The sequence below is a fragment of the Alexandromys fortis genome, unplaced genomic scaffold (assembly GCF_014885135.2).
Source record: "Alexandromys fortis isolate MF-2015 unplaced genomic scaffold, M_Fortis_MF-2015_v1.1 scaffold_54, whole genome shotgun sequence".
NCBI classification, from domain to species: domain Eukaryota; kingdom Metazoa; phylum Chordata; class Mammalia; order Rodentia; family Cricetidae; genus Alexandromys; species Alexandromys fortis.
In genome coordinates, this window is record NW_026067958.1 from 8,352,801 (window position 1) to 8,367,532 (window position 14,732).

At 47.3% G+C, this 14,732-nt stretch overlaps 1 protein-coding gene across 11 annotated transcripts in view; it reads left to right on the forward strand.

Moving 5' to 3' along the window:
• Svil (supervillin) overlaps positions 1 to 14,732 on the forward strand; it is a 194,451-nt gene that overhangs the window by 162,872 nt on the left and 16,847 nt on the right. For all 11 annotated transcript variants that reach the window (XM_050152512.1, XM_050152510.1, XM_050152517.1 and 8 more), the window contains 9 exons: positions 1,025 to 1,202; positions 2,891 to 3,063; positions 5,321 to 5,476; positions 6,961 to 7,097; positions 7,629 to 7,776; positions 7,891 to 8,036; positions 10,458 to 10,633; positions 12,275 to 12,419; positions 12,831 to 13,107. In XM_050152512.1, the coding sequence (XP_050008469.1) occupies positions 1,025 to 1,202; positions 2,891 to 3,063; positions 5,321 to 5,476; positions 6,961 to 7,097; positions 7,629 to 7,776; positions 7,891 to 8,036; positions 10,458 to 10,633; positions 12,275 to 12,419; positions 12,831 to 13,107 (1,536 nt within the window). The remainder of the gene's footprint in view (positions 1 to 1,024; positions 1,203 to 2,890; positions 3,064 to 5,320; positions 5,477 to 6,960; positions 7,098 to 7,628; positions 7,777 to 7,890; positions 8,037 to 10,457; positions 10,634 to 12,274; positions 12,420 to 12,830; positions 13,108 to 14,732) is intronic.

Below are 14,732 nucleotides of genomic sequence, written 5' to 3' on the forward strand. Positions count from 1 at the left end.
GGCAGAAATAGCTGCTTCTCTTGTGATAAACCAGTACCTGGTACTAGTAGTCTGCACTGTTGACAGTGACCCCTAAAGGCTGTAAGTTACACAAACACTGAAAAACAGATGATACGGGTGTAATACAGTAGCTAATTTGACTGGGTAACATATATTAACAATGAAATCTATCATACCATTGTCTTAGTTAGGTTTCTATGGCTGTCATAAATACCATGACTGAAGAAAAAAAAAAAACTTGGTGCGGAAAGGGTTTTCTTTTATCTTACTGTTTGTAGTCTATCATCCAAGGAAGTCAGAACAAGAACTCATCAGGACTGGAACCTGACTGCAAGGGCCACGGAGGGGTGCTGCTTACTGTCATGCTTCTCATGGCTTCCTCTAAACACCCAGGACCACCTGCCTGGGGGCGGCACCACCCATTATGGGCTGGAGCCTCCCACATAATCACGAATCAAGACAATGTCCCACAGGCCAATCTTGTAGGGGCATTTTCTGTTGATATTTTCTTCTTTTAAATGACTTTTATATTAGCTAATATAAACTAGCCAGCAGGCAGTGCCGTGACCTCCCCAGTGTCCCACCTGCTCTTATTGGAGCACAGCTCTGTCCTCTCATGGTCACACTGACGCTGTAACCGTAGGATGGAGGGATGGCATCACAAGCTACACAGTGACATCATGTGTGGTCAGTCAAACGCTTCCCAGCCCTTAGCAGAAATGTTTGCAGAACCCTTAGATGGAACAAGGCTGAGGTTAGCTCCCCTCCAGGAGAGGTCGGGTTCAGAAATGCTCATGTGTTTGTGTAGGCACAGTCAGCCTGCTTCCTGACCTAGCATCACTGGGAGGTGGGAGGTCCTTATGTGAGAAGCAGAGCAAGCTGGGAGCTAGGGGGCGGGAGCAGGCAGAGAGCGAACTTTCCCCTACTCTGGGAATCTGAGGGAAAAGACCATTACAACAGTGCAAAGAAGGGTCACAGAAATTGTTTCTCTAAAGCTCATGGGGGCTTTGCTCCATTTTGATAGTTGCCGGGATGCAGGAGACGGTTCTCACGGTCACTGGGAAATCTGTCAAGGAGGTGATGAAGTTGGATGATGATGAGACCTTTGCCAAATTCTACCGCAGCGTGGATCACAGTATACCTCGAAGTCCTGTGGATCTGGACGAGGACTTTGATGTCATTTTTGACCCGTATGCCCCCAAGTGAGTTTGAGATTGACTTCCTTCCCATGCCTCCTCAACTGTCAGCAGACACTTCCGCCATGCATATGTGCTCTAGAGTCAGGTGCACATCTCCTTGGTGCAGAGAGCGCACGTGGTCGCCCTGCTGCACTTGCACGCCTGCTGTGTGTGCCTGGGTATTTGTGCAGTCTTGAAAGGTGTGCCTGGTTTCACATCGCTCACACGTTGTGGTGTTTTATGGCATTGCAACCTAGCAGATGCCCACAACGTCCCACTGGACACCCTAACGTACTCACAACTGGATATTTGGATGAAAACAGCTTAGCAAATTAGGAGCTAGGGTTCCTTTGCTGTCAGTGATGTATAAAATTAGTATGTTCATGGGTTTTCTCGGAGACACCCAAATGCTATAGAAAGTGATTATGTGTTAGGATTCCATCTGTGCCATATGCCAGAAAAATACATGTGTTGAATTGCGATCAGAAAAAAAAAAAAAAACCACTGGGGAAGAACTCGGGTGTGCCCTGAGTGTCCAGAGCAGCACGGTGTGTCTTTCCATACACTAGCTTCTCTCTTGGTCAAGCTGCAACTGTAGGGAAAGAGGTGTCCACCTCAAGCACCAAATGACCAGGCTACTCAGTCAACACAGCAGTCTGGTTCACTTCCCAGCAGACTCTCAAAGTTCAGGTTTGGCCTTCACTGTTTCAGTTTGGGTCCCAAGTCTATCCCTAAAGTCATTCATGGAGTCAAGGGAACAGATGATGTCTACCAACCTTGGGGGGGGAGATGGGCACCAGAGGAAGCCCATATGATATTATCAGAAGTAGGGGCACTTGTTGTAAGCAAGTTGCACACAGCCACCCACCGCATGGCTCTGCTCTTTCCTATACGATTACCAGAATGACTGTGTCTCCCACGGGTGTGTTTACTCATGGTAGAGGTTTCCCTAAACTGCTCCTCATGTGATGTACTGCTTTGGGTATGTCAATTCAGTTCATCTTCTCCCCATCCAACTGTCATTGCTGAAGTGGTATATATAGTTGTGATAAGTAATGACTTACACAATTGTGTACTTGTGCTCACACGCACAGTAGTTGTGTACAAAGAATGCTTCCTGCAGAGAACTAAACAGTTGACAGTTGCAACAGCACAGGAGTCTGTTGAAAGATCGTATCATTGACACACTACCTCCCCAGGCTGGTCAACTCAGTCTTGGGACAGTCTCAGGGACAAGACATGATTCTGAAGGCCTATTTTATTCCAATATATTCTTCACAAGTATGGTTAATTTCCTCAGGGAGCTCGTAGGTTGAGTTAATACTAGCTGTGGAGGGAACAGAAAAGCTGTGTGTGAAAAAAAAAAAAACGATTTAATGTGGGGCAAAGGGGATTCAATGGAGGTACAGTGGCCATCTGGGGAGTCTCTGAGAACTTGCTGGTGACAGCAGCAGTAGCCATGCATGTACAGAGAATCTTGGGCTCCCTAACCAGCAGTGGAATGAGCTGTCCTATAACACTGGGAACCCTCCAGACAGAGACCATAGGCACAAGTGGGCAAGGCTTCCAGAACTAGAGTAGGCTCAAATCTCCCTTTACCTCCAGGATGTGACTACCTCACAGCAGGAGCAGTGGGACGAAATCAGGAAGTAAACGTAGCAGAGTGTATTGTCCCGGGTCTAAGACACCAACCTCATCTGCTTTGCCCACAGGTTGACATCTTCCGTGGCCGAGCATAAGCGCTCGGTTAGGCCCAAGCGCCGAGTCCAAGCTTCCAAGAACCCTCTCAAATTGCTGGCAGCAAGAGATGATCTCCTCCAGGAATACACAGAGCAAAGACTCAATGTTGCCTTCATGGAGTCCAAGCGGATGAAAGTGGAGAAGAGTGAGTGGGAGGAGCCTGCTTCTTCGGGTCCCTCAGTACTGCCTACCTGTTATGTCCTCTTTATCTGCCTTGTGGGGCCTGGGAGCATCCATTAGCAAAAGTGAATTCACACATACACGTGTATGCTTGCCCAGAGTTTAAAGGTTTCTCACTAAAGTGCTGTTTAAATGATGCTGTTTTGCTGATAGGAGTCGTCTGTTTCTGGATTTGGAATTCTGCTCTGGAAAACCCAAGCACAGCAATTCTCTCTCCATTTACTCTTATTTATTACTACTACTACTGTCTTCTTCTTCTTCTTCTTCTTCTTCTTCTTCTTCTTCTTCTTCTTCTTCTTCTTCTTCTTCTTCTTCTTCTTCTTCCTCTTCCTCTTCCTCTTCCTCCTCTTCTTCCCCCTCCCCTTCCTCTCATCCTTCTATTTTAAATTTTTCTATTCATTTTACATACCAACCACAGTTCCCCCTCCTTCCCCTCCTCCCACTGCCCCTACCTTCTACCAAACCACCCCCATCCATTCCTCAGAAAGGATAAGGCCTCCCATGGAGAGTCAACACAGCCTGGCACATTAAGTTGATGCAGGACCAAGCCCCTCCCCACTGCATCAAGGTCAAGCAAGGCATCCCATCATAGACGATGTGTTTCAAAAAGGCAGCTCATGCACCAAGGATAGATCCTAGCCCTACTACCATGGGCCCCTCAAACAGACCAAGCTACACAACTGTCACCCACATGCAGAAAGCCTAGTTAGGTCTCAGGGACCCCCAATTGTCAGTCTAGCTCCCATGACCTCAGGTCAGCTGCCTCTGTCTCCACTTAATCTTACTCAAGAGTGTCTTAGGAGATCTCGTGTGGATGTCTAGTTCCCTTCTTTCCTCACCCCAGCATTTTAAACCAGTACTTTCAGAAAGCATCAGCTGCTGTTGACAGGTGTCACAGCACTTGTCACCTGCAGGAGGCCAACTTAGTGACATGGAACAGAACCTACCCAGCTAAACACCAGATGTAGACTCACTCCATCCAGTTCTGCCAACAGTGCTCAGAATTCCTAACCCCTTAGAGATGCTGGGACTGATTCTCCCTGGTAGGCATCTTTCACCAAGTCTTCACGGGTACAAAGGTGACAGCCTGTAGGGATGATGTCATTATTTTGAAATTAACGTGATCAGTTGCACAGTACCTTGAGGCTCTCTGCCCTCAGACCTGGCTTTAGTCATAAGATGCGGGGTTTTCAGTGTGGATCAAAAGCAGCAAAAGCCAAACCTGAGGCCCATAGAAGAGGAGGTTGTGGAGAGATATGTGAAAATTGTGTCAGTAAACCTTTATGCCTTCTCAGCTCATTGTTTTAAAAATGTTACTACTGAGTCAAAAGTCAGCCAGTGATTTCAACTAGGACCTAACACTGAGTACAGAACACTGATGCTGTTTGGTATATCGGGCGGCCCTGGCCTTTTGAAAAGCTTTTCTTAATCAACTAGTAGGGATGCAAAGAGAACTAGTTCATCTAAATTCTCCGCCTCTCTCCTCCTCTACCCTTCTTCTTCCTTCCTTTCTCCCACCCTCCCTTCCTTCCATCTTTCCTTCCTTTCTCCCTTCATCCCTCCCCCTTCCATCCGTCCTTCCATTCTTTCTCCCTCCCTCCCTCCCTCCCTCCCTCCCTCCCTCCTTCCCTTCCATCCGTCCTTCCTTTCTCCCTCCATCCCTCCCTCCTTTCCTTTCTTTCATCTTTCCTTCTTCCCACCTTCCTTTCTTTGGAAGCTATGGTCTGACATGTAGTTCAGACTAGACTGGTACTTGGTAGTCTCCTCTAGTGCTGAAGTTGCAAGTGCACCACCACTAAACACTCTTTCAATGAAAAAAAAAACTTTGACAAATTGGTTTATGAATGATACAGGAAAAGGAAAATAAAAATTATAACAAAAAGTATTCAAATATCAAGATGGTAGATGCTATTACTGCCATGAAAATCACTGTTTGACAGTAGTGGAACCCACATTATGGGCCAGTTTAAAACAGAGGTGTGTAGCTCCAGGTCATGTACAGTCAGAGACCAACCTCACTCTCTATTCCAGAGTCTATTCCAAGTCACCCCCCCCAGCCCATCTAACTTAACTCCAAGCAACTGCAGGACCTCTGCATTTAACTCTATACACAGTAATTAAGCTTGGAACGGCACAGCTCCTCAGCCTGAGTCCTGTGAGTTTAGTCACCTATGTCGTGAGCCTTGGCTCCGCTGAGCCTCCTCCCGCACCTTTCTTCACAGTGTCGGCCAATTCCAACTTCTCAGAAGTGACGCTGGCAGGCCTGGCCAGCAGGGAGAACTTCAGTAGCATCAGCCTGCGGAGCGTCAACCTGATGGAGCAGAACTCCAACAACAGCGCCGTGCCCTACAAGAAGCTCATGCTGTTGCAGATTAAAGGTATTCTTCCTAGTGGTCTAAAGGAGCTGTGGCAGCCTGTGCTTCTGACTGGTCACGGTGGGACTCCTGGCTGCATCCCTCACTGTGACATCACAGACTCCACACAGCCGCTGGAGCTCTGGAGTCTGTGAATGTGGACACAGGAGCTGCTGCGGGGAGACCCAGAGCTGGACCCAGTTCTTTACCCTTCAGAGTCTCAGCTTCTGCTTCTGCTTCTGCTTCCGCCCCGGTAGCCCTTACTCTAGCACTGCCATGCACTGGACCAGATGTGTCTGAAGTCTGCAGCATGGGTCTGCACACCCTCCCCTGCTCTCCCTACTAGGATAAGTCATGATCCATGAAAACCAGAGTAAGGAAGCACATCCCTGGGGAAGGAATCGAGGGAATTCGGGAATGACCGGGCCTCACCCGTCCCCAGGTTCCAGTCTCCTGTCCTGTTTGTCTACAACACATGAGACTTGGAAGAGCAGTAGGAGGGAGGGCAGCTTCACTCCTAGAGGTGACCTCTTGGAATTGTGTCTGCCTCTGCCAAAGATTCTGGAGTGTTTTCTGCAAAGTCATTTCCTTCTCAATGTATTTAAAAGATGAGTGAAGGGTAGGGAGATGTTTCACTGGGTAAGACTGATTCTTTCATAAGCACAAGAACCCATGCTTGAATCCCTGACACCCACATAAAAATCCAGCACGGGTGTATGTGCCTGAAACCTGAGTATTGTGGGGCAGAGACAGGCAGATCCCCGAAGCTCACTGGCCAGCCAGTCTAGGTAAAATGGCAAGGTCGGGTTCTGTCTCAAGGGAAGAAAATGATTCAAGCCTTCCTCTGATCACCACATATCCATGCATGGGTACACATACCTGTGCACACACCTTCACACACGTGTGCATACAACATACACATCTGTGCATGGGCACACACGCGTGTGTACACAACACACACATACAACAGGTGAGGGGCTCTGATGTGCAATTATACCTGGCGTGGAACCATAGAGTGCTCCAACTTGGTCAATCACTTAGAAGTGGGGGTGGAAGTGACGCAAGGCCGTGCCTCCCTCCTAAGTGATCCCTGAGTGCTCTGGGAGTTACAGCGTGGAAGCAGATCCTGTGAGGAGCCATGCCTTACCCTGCTGCACGGCCAGATTACAGTGCAGGAAATAGGCTGTGTGGAGAAAAGGCAGCACGAATGTGAAAGAGAGAGCAGGGTGTCCTCCCTACCACTCTCCTGAGGTGGGAGGAGCTCACTACATCCACAGACATGCTAAAAGCCAAGGCTCTGAGACCACTTCTAAGAAGCACAGATACTCTGGGCGAGCACTCACCAGCAACATCAACTGATGGTGCTGTCATGTGGCCCTTCTTAATTTCCATGTCCTGCTGGTCCGAGACTTCAGATGAATAGTCTTTAGAATGGGAGGTCTGTAGAAGAGATGTGTCTGTCATCCATGTCTGTATGATGGAAAAAGGATGCTGGGGTTTGTCCACAGGTAGAAGACATGTTCAGACAAGGCTGGTGGAGCCTCGAGCCTCGTCACTCAACAGTGGGGACTGCTTCCTTCTGCTCTCTCCCCAGTACTGCTTCCTGTGGGTAGGAGAGTTTTCAAATGTCATCGAGAAGGCAAAGGTAGGTGTCCAAATGATAAGATGCTTCTAATGCTGTGTCTTTACACAGTGAGGTGTTCTACTAGCTGATCTGTGCAAGCCTCTCAGATACCTTGTGTTTCATTCAGGCAGGAAGGGGCAGGTAGTGTTTTCTTTGCTAGAATCTCTGAAGAAGCTTCTACGAGGTGCTAAAGTAAAGGTCTGTGACCTGCCTCAAGTTTGAAAGCCCTGAGACTGAGCTGACTTCTGGGTGGCCTACACATCTGTGTAGTGGCAGTGTGGCTTTCCTGAGTGCCCCATGGGGGAAGCCCCAGTCCTGGGACAGCGTCCAAAGCCCAGAGTTATCAGTTTAATATAATACACTAAGCATTGTCGCTCCAAAGACTGGACCCACCTTCTCATACAACTCCACTTCTCAGCTCAGACAGCCAACGCCCACCACCCTATGGCCGACTCTTTTGCCATGCATTCATTCTCTGGTGGCTGTGTGGATCCCTGTGTGCAGATCACACTAGTTTTGCTTCCTAACTCATTGTGTCCCTCTCTTTTTCAGGCATCTGAACTTGCAACATTAATTCAGACAAAAAGGGAGCTTGGGTGTAGAGCTACATACATCCAGACCATTGAGGAAGGCATTAACACACACACTCATGCAGCCAAAGACTTCTGGAAGCTCCTGGGTGGCCAGACCAGTTACCAGTGTAAGAGCTTGCTATATTTCAGAGGGAGGAGGCTTGAGCATCCTTTCTCCTGGCCCCCTCCTTTAACTGGTCCTTTAAGTCAACCACTTTCTAATGTCCTGACTTATCCCGAAGCTGCCGGAGACCCAAAGGAAGATGAACTGTACGAGACAGCCATCATAGAGACGAACTGTGTCTACCGCCTGACAGACGACAAACTCGTCCCTGATGATGACTACTGGGGGAAGATTCCCAAGTGCTCCCTTCTGCAGTCCAAAGAGGTACCAGCTCAGGGACACAGCGCTGCTGGGGCCGCTCCCATGCTGACTGTCACACACGGCATTTGCTAAGGGACACTTAGGTGCTGTTTCAAACCATGACTGCTATCTACAACACTAACAAAGTTCAGAGGATTTTTCAGAAATGTCAGGAATCATTGAAGGCGTTTATAATTTATATAAAACATAAATACTATCCCCATGTCTCGAAATATATAAAGATGAAAGTAAAATTTAGTTAGTCCTAAAGTTTCAGGAATAATTAGTATGAGTACATGTAATTGCATATAATTTACATATAGTTAATATAATTTACAGATTTTTCATGCCCCACAATAAGTATTTATTAAATAGACTTATTTCCAGCATCATTAAGTATTCTAATGGCTGAGAGGAAAGGGGAAGATACACAATGCCCTTAAACTCCACTAGGTAGAAATATATTTCAAAGAATTCAGTGCAGGCACAGTGAATCAGTGAGAAAAGGCTCTCACTGCCAGGCCTGAAGACTCGTTCAGTTTCCAGGTCCAACATGGTGGGCAGAAAAACCAACTCCCTTGAATTAGCTTCCTGTGTGTGCACATGAACTCACAGCAAACATGCAAACAAATACATAGCAATGTTCTTTTCAAACATCACAGGATTTTTTTTTAATTTTCTGTTTATTTGTATGGGTGTGTTACCTGAAATTAGTGCCTGTATACCACATGAATGCAGTGCCCCAGAGGCCAGGAGAGGGCATCAGATCTTCTGGCCTTGGAGTCACAGACCACTGTGAGCCACCACGTGGGTACTAGGAATTAAACCTGGGTCCTCTGGAAGAGCGGTATGTGCTTTTCCCCATTGAGCCACAGATTCTTTCCCATGTTTTCTTTTCTTGACCCTTCCAGCCACTCTGTATTTTGATTAGAGAGCTTGTTCACTTACATTCCTTACACATACACAAAATAAATGTAATTTTTAAACTGTTAGTAAATGCAAACAATGTAACTCCTAGAGCTACAAGATGAGTGAAATAAGTCGTGAATGGAGAGAGAAATATTGAAATATTGTGTGATCTCACCATATGTGGAATCGTCCCCAGAAATGGAGAAGGGGACAAAGTCAATTATATAGAGACAGAAAAGAAAGCAGAAGCTGCCGAGGTGGGGGTGGGGGCTGAAAGCACCAAGGGAGGCAGGTCGAAGGGCAGAAGCAGCAAGTGTAAGAAGCAGAGTGTATCTAGGTGTCTGTTACACAGTGTGCAGCTACCGTCAGTCAATGTTGCTGCCGGAGACCCCTGCAAAATGCGGAGATTTTCACTGTTCTTACCACTGAGGCAACAGAGAGCAGAAGTGCGCAGCAGACGGTGATGGCTGTGTTAGCTCCTGCACTGCTGCAGCCACTGTGCTCGCTGTCTGCATCCCAGAGCGTCCCACCGCACACATAGATAGCCTCAAACATGTAGCAGTGTATTTAATAATAAAAGAGGAAAACGCCATCCAAAGCTAGACTGAGGGTATGATGTATAGGGACATGGAAATGGGCACAAAAGTCACAGCAAAAAAAAATAATGAGCAATAGTCTTAGGAAGAAAATGAAATGAGTTAAAGCACTGTCTAGGGTGCTAGAAATGAAGGCAAGGAAAAAGGAAAAAGAAGGAGCATTCCAATAGTTCATGCCACAGACACTTAGGGATAAGCCCCTATTATCATAGCTACTCACTCATAAGTGGCTTCTAGACATAAAGCAAAGAAAACCAACCTACAATTTACAATCCCAGAGAACCTAGACAACAATGAGGACCCTGAGAGACATAGGGATCTAATGTACATGGGAATTAGCAAAAGACAAGATCTCCTGAGTAAATTGGGAGCATGGGGACCATGAGAGAGGATAAAAGGGGAGGGGAGAGAAAGGGAGGGGAGCAGAGAAAAATGTAGAGCTCAATAAAAACAATTTTAAAGAAAAAGAAGAATGGTATTGACCTCTGCCCCAGGGATCTTAGAACCGCACACAGGAGAGATGACTCCTCAGCACCTGCCGCGTGTGTGAATGAATGAATGAATGAATGAGAAAGGGAGGGAGAGGAGGAGGGAAGAAAGGAGAAGCAAGGAAGAGAGGAAGGAACAAAGACAGGGGAATACTTCCATAATTCTTGATTTAAAGCTTTGGGAGGTGCGAGTGTTAAGAAGTGTGAAGTCGCCGGGCGGTGGTGGCGCATGCCTTTAATCCCAGCACTCGGGAGGCAGAGGCAGGCGGATCTCTGTGAGTTCGAGACCAGCCTGGTCTATAAGAGCTAGTTCCACAACAGGCTCCAAAACCACAGAGAAACCCTGTCTCGAAAAACCAAAAAAAAAAAAAAAAAAAAGTGTGAAGTCATCAACAGGGCCCGAGTCCGGAGATCACCCATGAAGTCCACATATCCGTTTGTGCTGTCTCCAGGTCCTGGTGTTTGACTTTGGAAGTGAAGTTTACGTGTGGCATGGGAAGGAAGTCACGTTAGCACAACGGAAAATAGCATTCCAGCTGGCCAAGCACTTGTGGAACGGAACCTTTGACTACGAGAACTGTGACATCAACCCGCTGGACCCTGGCGAGTGCAACCCGCTCATTCCCAGGTGCCGCTGCTGCGCAGGCCTGCTCTTCTCTCAGGCCTCCATCATCTCCAGACACCTTAGCTGTCACATGACTGGTAGAATATGGGGGTTGTGGCTTTAGGAAGGACCCCCCCACACACCCCAGTGTCTCAGGTGCTGTTGTGACAATTAAGAACTTCCCAGGTTTCCTCTTCCTACCCTGAGCCCTGGACACTTTGTCCTCTGCTGTCTTATATCTTCTGGGGTGGAAGGAAAGAGGATACTGATTTTAAAGAATGGTTGTGATTTTAGCATTCACTACCATGTACTGACTTTTAAAAACTACTTGAGGAAAGCAGAGCAGGCAGAAACTCTAAAAAAAATGATTGTGAATTTAAAGAAAAGCATTCCTGCATCAATGATTTTTCACTCCCAGATCCTCCAAAATCCTCTAAAACTGTGTGCCTGTAATAAGGAACACGCACAGCGTGGAACCACACAGGGCATTGCACTTCGAGATCCCTGCACAGTTTCTCTCTTTACAGTCCAGTAACTGGTTTGCGAATATTTGATTTCAATATTTAAAAGCCAGACCTGCAATCCCAGCACTCAGAGAACTGAAGCACAAGGACCACTCGGAGGATTAAGGTTATCCTGGGCTATGTGACTCCCAGGCCAAGCTGAGGTACAGAGTGAGAAAGACCCTGTCTGGAAAAAAGGCAAGAAAACCACAAAAATTAAGTATTATAGCTATGCATTGAAAAAATAAATCTTTAAGCAAATTCTCATTAATACCATAGGAACTGAAACAAAACCTAGAGTGCATATTTGATACGCTAGGATAATACTGGAGCATAGATGCTACATCATGGCCAGTTAGTACTCAAATGTGGCTGCATGGGCCAAGGAGCCCCTGCCCAGTGGCTTCTGCTGTTTGTGCCACAGAATCTTTGGAGGAGCTTTGAAAACCTGTGTCTGCCAGGCCCAGGCCAGGGGACTGCAGCTGGAACAGGGTGACTTATATTCTAACATGTCTTAAAGCAGTGGTGCTCAACCTTCTTAATGCTGCGACCCTTTTAGTACAGTAACTCATGTTGTGGTGATCCCCAGCCTTAAATTTATTTTTTTGCTATTTCGTAACTGTAATTTTGCAACCGTTATGAATTGGAATGTACATATCTGCTTTCTGATGTTCTTAGGTGACCCTGTGAAACGGTTGCTTGACCCCCAAAAGGTCTCCACCCACAGGTTGAGAACAACTGTCTTAAATCTCCCAGGGCACACTAAGGTGCAGCCAAGATTGTGCACCCAGCCCCTTTTAACACTCAAGCGGCTGACATCTGCTGCATTGAAATGACTGAGCCCTGACCAGCATGTTAATCACAAGAGGGAGTAGATAAGGGGCCAAGGCCCTGCTCCCAGGGTCATGCCCTTCACCACAAGCTACTGTGTCTCCTGCTCCATCTCGCGGCATGTAAGACAGATTTTCAAAGCAGAGGCTGAGCCTGTTCTACAGTAATCCCAACAAGCTGGCAGAGAAAAGTTTACAGAATATACTCAGCTATTCTCTGAAACTTAGTGAGGGGTGCGAGCCTGGGATACAGCCACTTGCAATGTTGTGGTTGTCCCAACAGCTGGCATGGCTGGATCTGGGCTCTTTTCTTACCTGCTCCCACCCTGCAGGAAAGGGCAAGGACGACCTGACTGGGCCATATTTGGGAGAGTTACGGAGCACAACGAAACTATTCTGTTCAAAGAGAAATTCCTTGACTGGACAGAACTGAAGAGACCCACAGAGAAGAATTCCGGGGAAGTTGTCCAGCAGAAGGTACAGTGATCAAGCCCTATGTGGAGACCAGCAGAAATGACTGTGATGTCCTAAAGCCTTCTGGGGTACACTAGAGATGCCACAGAGTGATTTCTGACTCCAGTCTCAGCTTCACTTAGTGGCAATGGGTATGCAGGACCCCCATTCTTTCCTCTGAACATAGCCTTCTCCTTTGTGCGGTCAGACACCCTGAGATGCCATGAAAGCTGTATTTCTGCCCCGTCCCATCAACAGCTAAAATGGGGCTGGGGATGTAGTCCTATGCTAGCACAATTGCCTGGTTGGCAACCAAGCCCTGGGTTCTGCCCCAGCACCACAAAAAGAGAAAAGATAAAAGCAACCAAAACTGATGGGGTGTAGCAAAAGATGTCTGCAGCAAGGGGACAACTGAGCATGTATGTTCTCTTGCAGGATGATCCTAGGGCTGACACCAAGCCCTATGATGTGACACGGATGGTGGCAATGCCCCAGATGGCAGCCAGCACCATCCTGGACGGGGTGAATGTTGGCCGCGGCTATGGCCTGGTGGAAGGAGATGACAGGAGACAGATTGAGATTGCCACCGTCTCTGTAGATGTGTGGCATATCCTGGAATTCGACTACAGCCGGCTCCCCAGGCAGAGCATCGGGCAGTTCCATGAGGGGGATGCCTATGTGGTCAAGTGGAAGTACATGGCAAGCACAGCAGGTCAGTGAGCATTCGCCATCTCTGTTCGGAAACCCTGGGAGGGCAACCCCCGGAGCAGGGTGCCCTGCATCACACTGGGTGCTTGGGCTGCTCCAGAGCCCCGAGGCAATCTAACCGTGTGGGGATAAGAACCCGGAAAGAAAGACAGTGGGATTCCTGGCAGCCTGGAGGGCCAGGGCACAGATGCTCACATCCAGAAACAAACACACGCTAATGCATGCCTGCTCCTCACTCTTGTGCTGCCCTTAAAAAGGCTTCTGGGAAGGTCATGATTGGCTTCCACATGGTCTTGACATGTGGCCTGTGTGCTGTTTGAAGAAGTCAATGAGTGTGGCACATGCAAGTGCTTTAAACTGAAGCTAAATGGTGCGTCAGCTTGGTAGTGAATGCACAGCCAAAGACTTGCTTTTGTTGTTTGTTGTTTAAGTAGAGGTGCAGGGGTGCAGCTTAGTGGTGGAACATTTTCCTTAGCATAGGCAAGGTTCTGGATTTTAGCCCCAACAAAAATAAGCTGTTGGAGACTGCGGTGGAAACGCCTTTAACCCCAGCACTCAGGAGGCAGAGGCGGGCAGACCTCTTGTGAGTTCGAGCCCAGCCTGGTCTACAAGAGCTAGTTTGGACAGGCTCCAAAGCCACAGAGAAACCCTGTCTTGAAAAAAACAAACAAACAAAGAAGCTTTTTGATGTAAACTGAGACTGTATTTTCATTTCCCTGCCACCCAGACCCGAATAACCACACAGAAGCTTTATTAATTAAAAAAACTTCTTGGCCAATGGCTTAGGCGTATTCCTACCTAGCTCTTATATCTTCAATTAACCCATTTCTATTATTTTTATATTTTCCCATGAAGCTCATGGTTTTCTGGTGAGGTTCTGGCGTCCTTCTCCCTCAGCAGCTACATGGCGTCTGCCTGACTCCACCTTCATCCTCCCTGTATTCAATTTAGTTTTCCCACCTACCTCTATTCTGCCCTCACATAGGCCAAAACAACTTCTTCATTAACCAATGGCAATAAAACATATTCACAGCCTACAGAGGGAAATCCCACATCTCTTGAGGCTGCAGAGATAGCTCAGTGGGTAAAGTTCCCATCACACAAGAATGAGAGTCAGAGTTTGGATCCCCAGCATCCACGTTAAAGCTGGGCATGGTGGCTGTAACTGTATCCTCCCTCTGGGGAGGCAGAAACAGATAGACCCCCCCCAGCACAGTGTGTGAACTCTGGGCTCATTGAGAGACCTGTCTCTAGAGGTACTGTAGATAATGACAGAAAGATACCACTCTCTGCCTCTGACCTCTTGGCATATGTTATTCGTTCATTCTCTCTGTCTCTCTCTGTCTGTCTGTCTCTGTCTGTCTGTCTGTCTCTCTCTCTCTCTCTTCCTCCCTCCTCTGAAACTAAGAGCACTAACTCTGTTCTATGGATCTAGAATAATAAATATTAATTGGATTCATTTTTAGATTATTTATTTATGAGGTTTGATTTTTTTTTGGCTTGCCTTGGTTTTTTTTGTTTTTTTTTTGTTTGTTTGTTTTATTTTTGTTTGTTTGGTTTTGGTTTTGAGAGACAGGGTTTCTCTGTGTAGGCTTGGCTGTCCTGGAACTCACCCTGTAGACCAGGCTG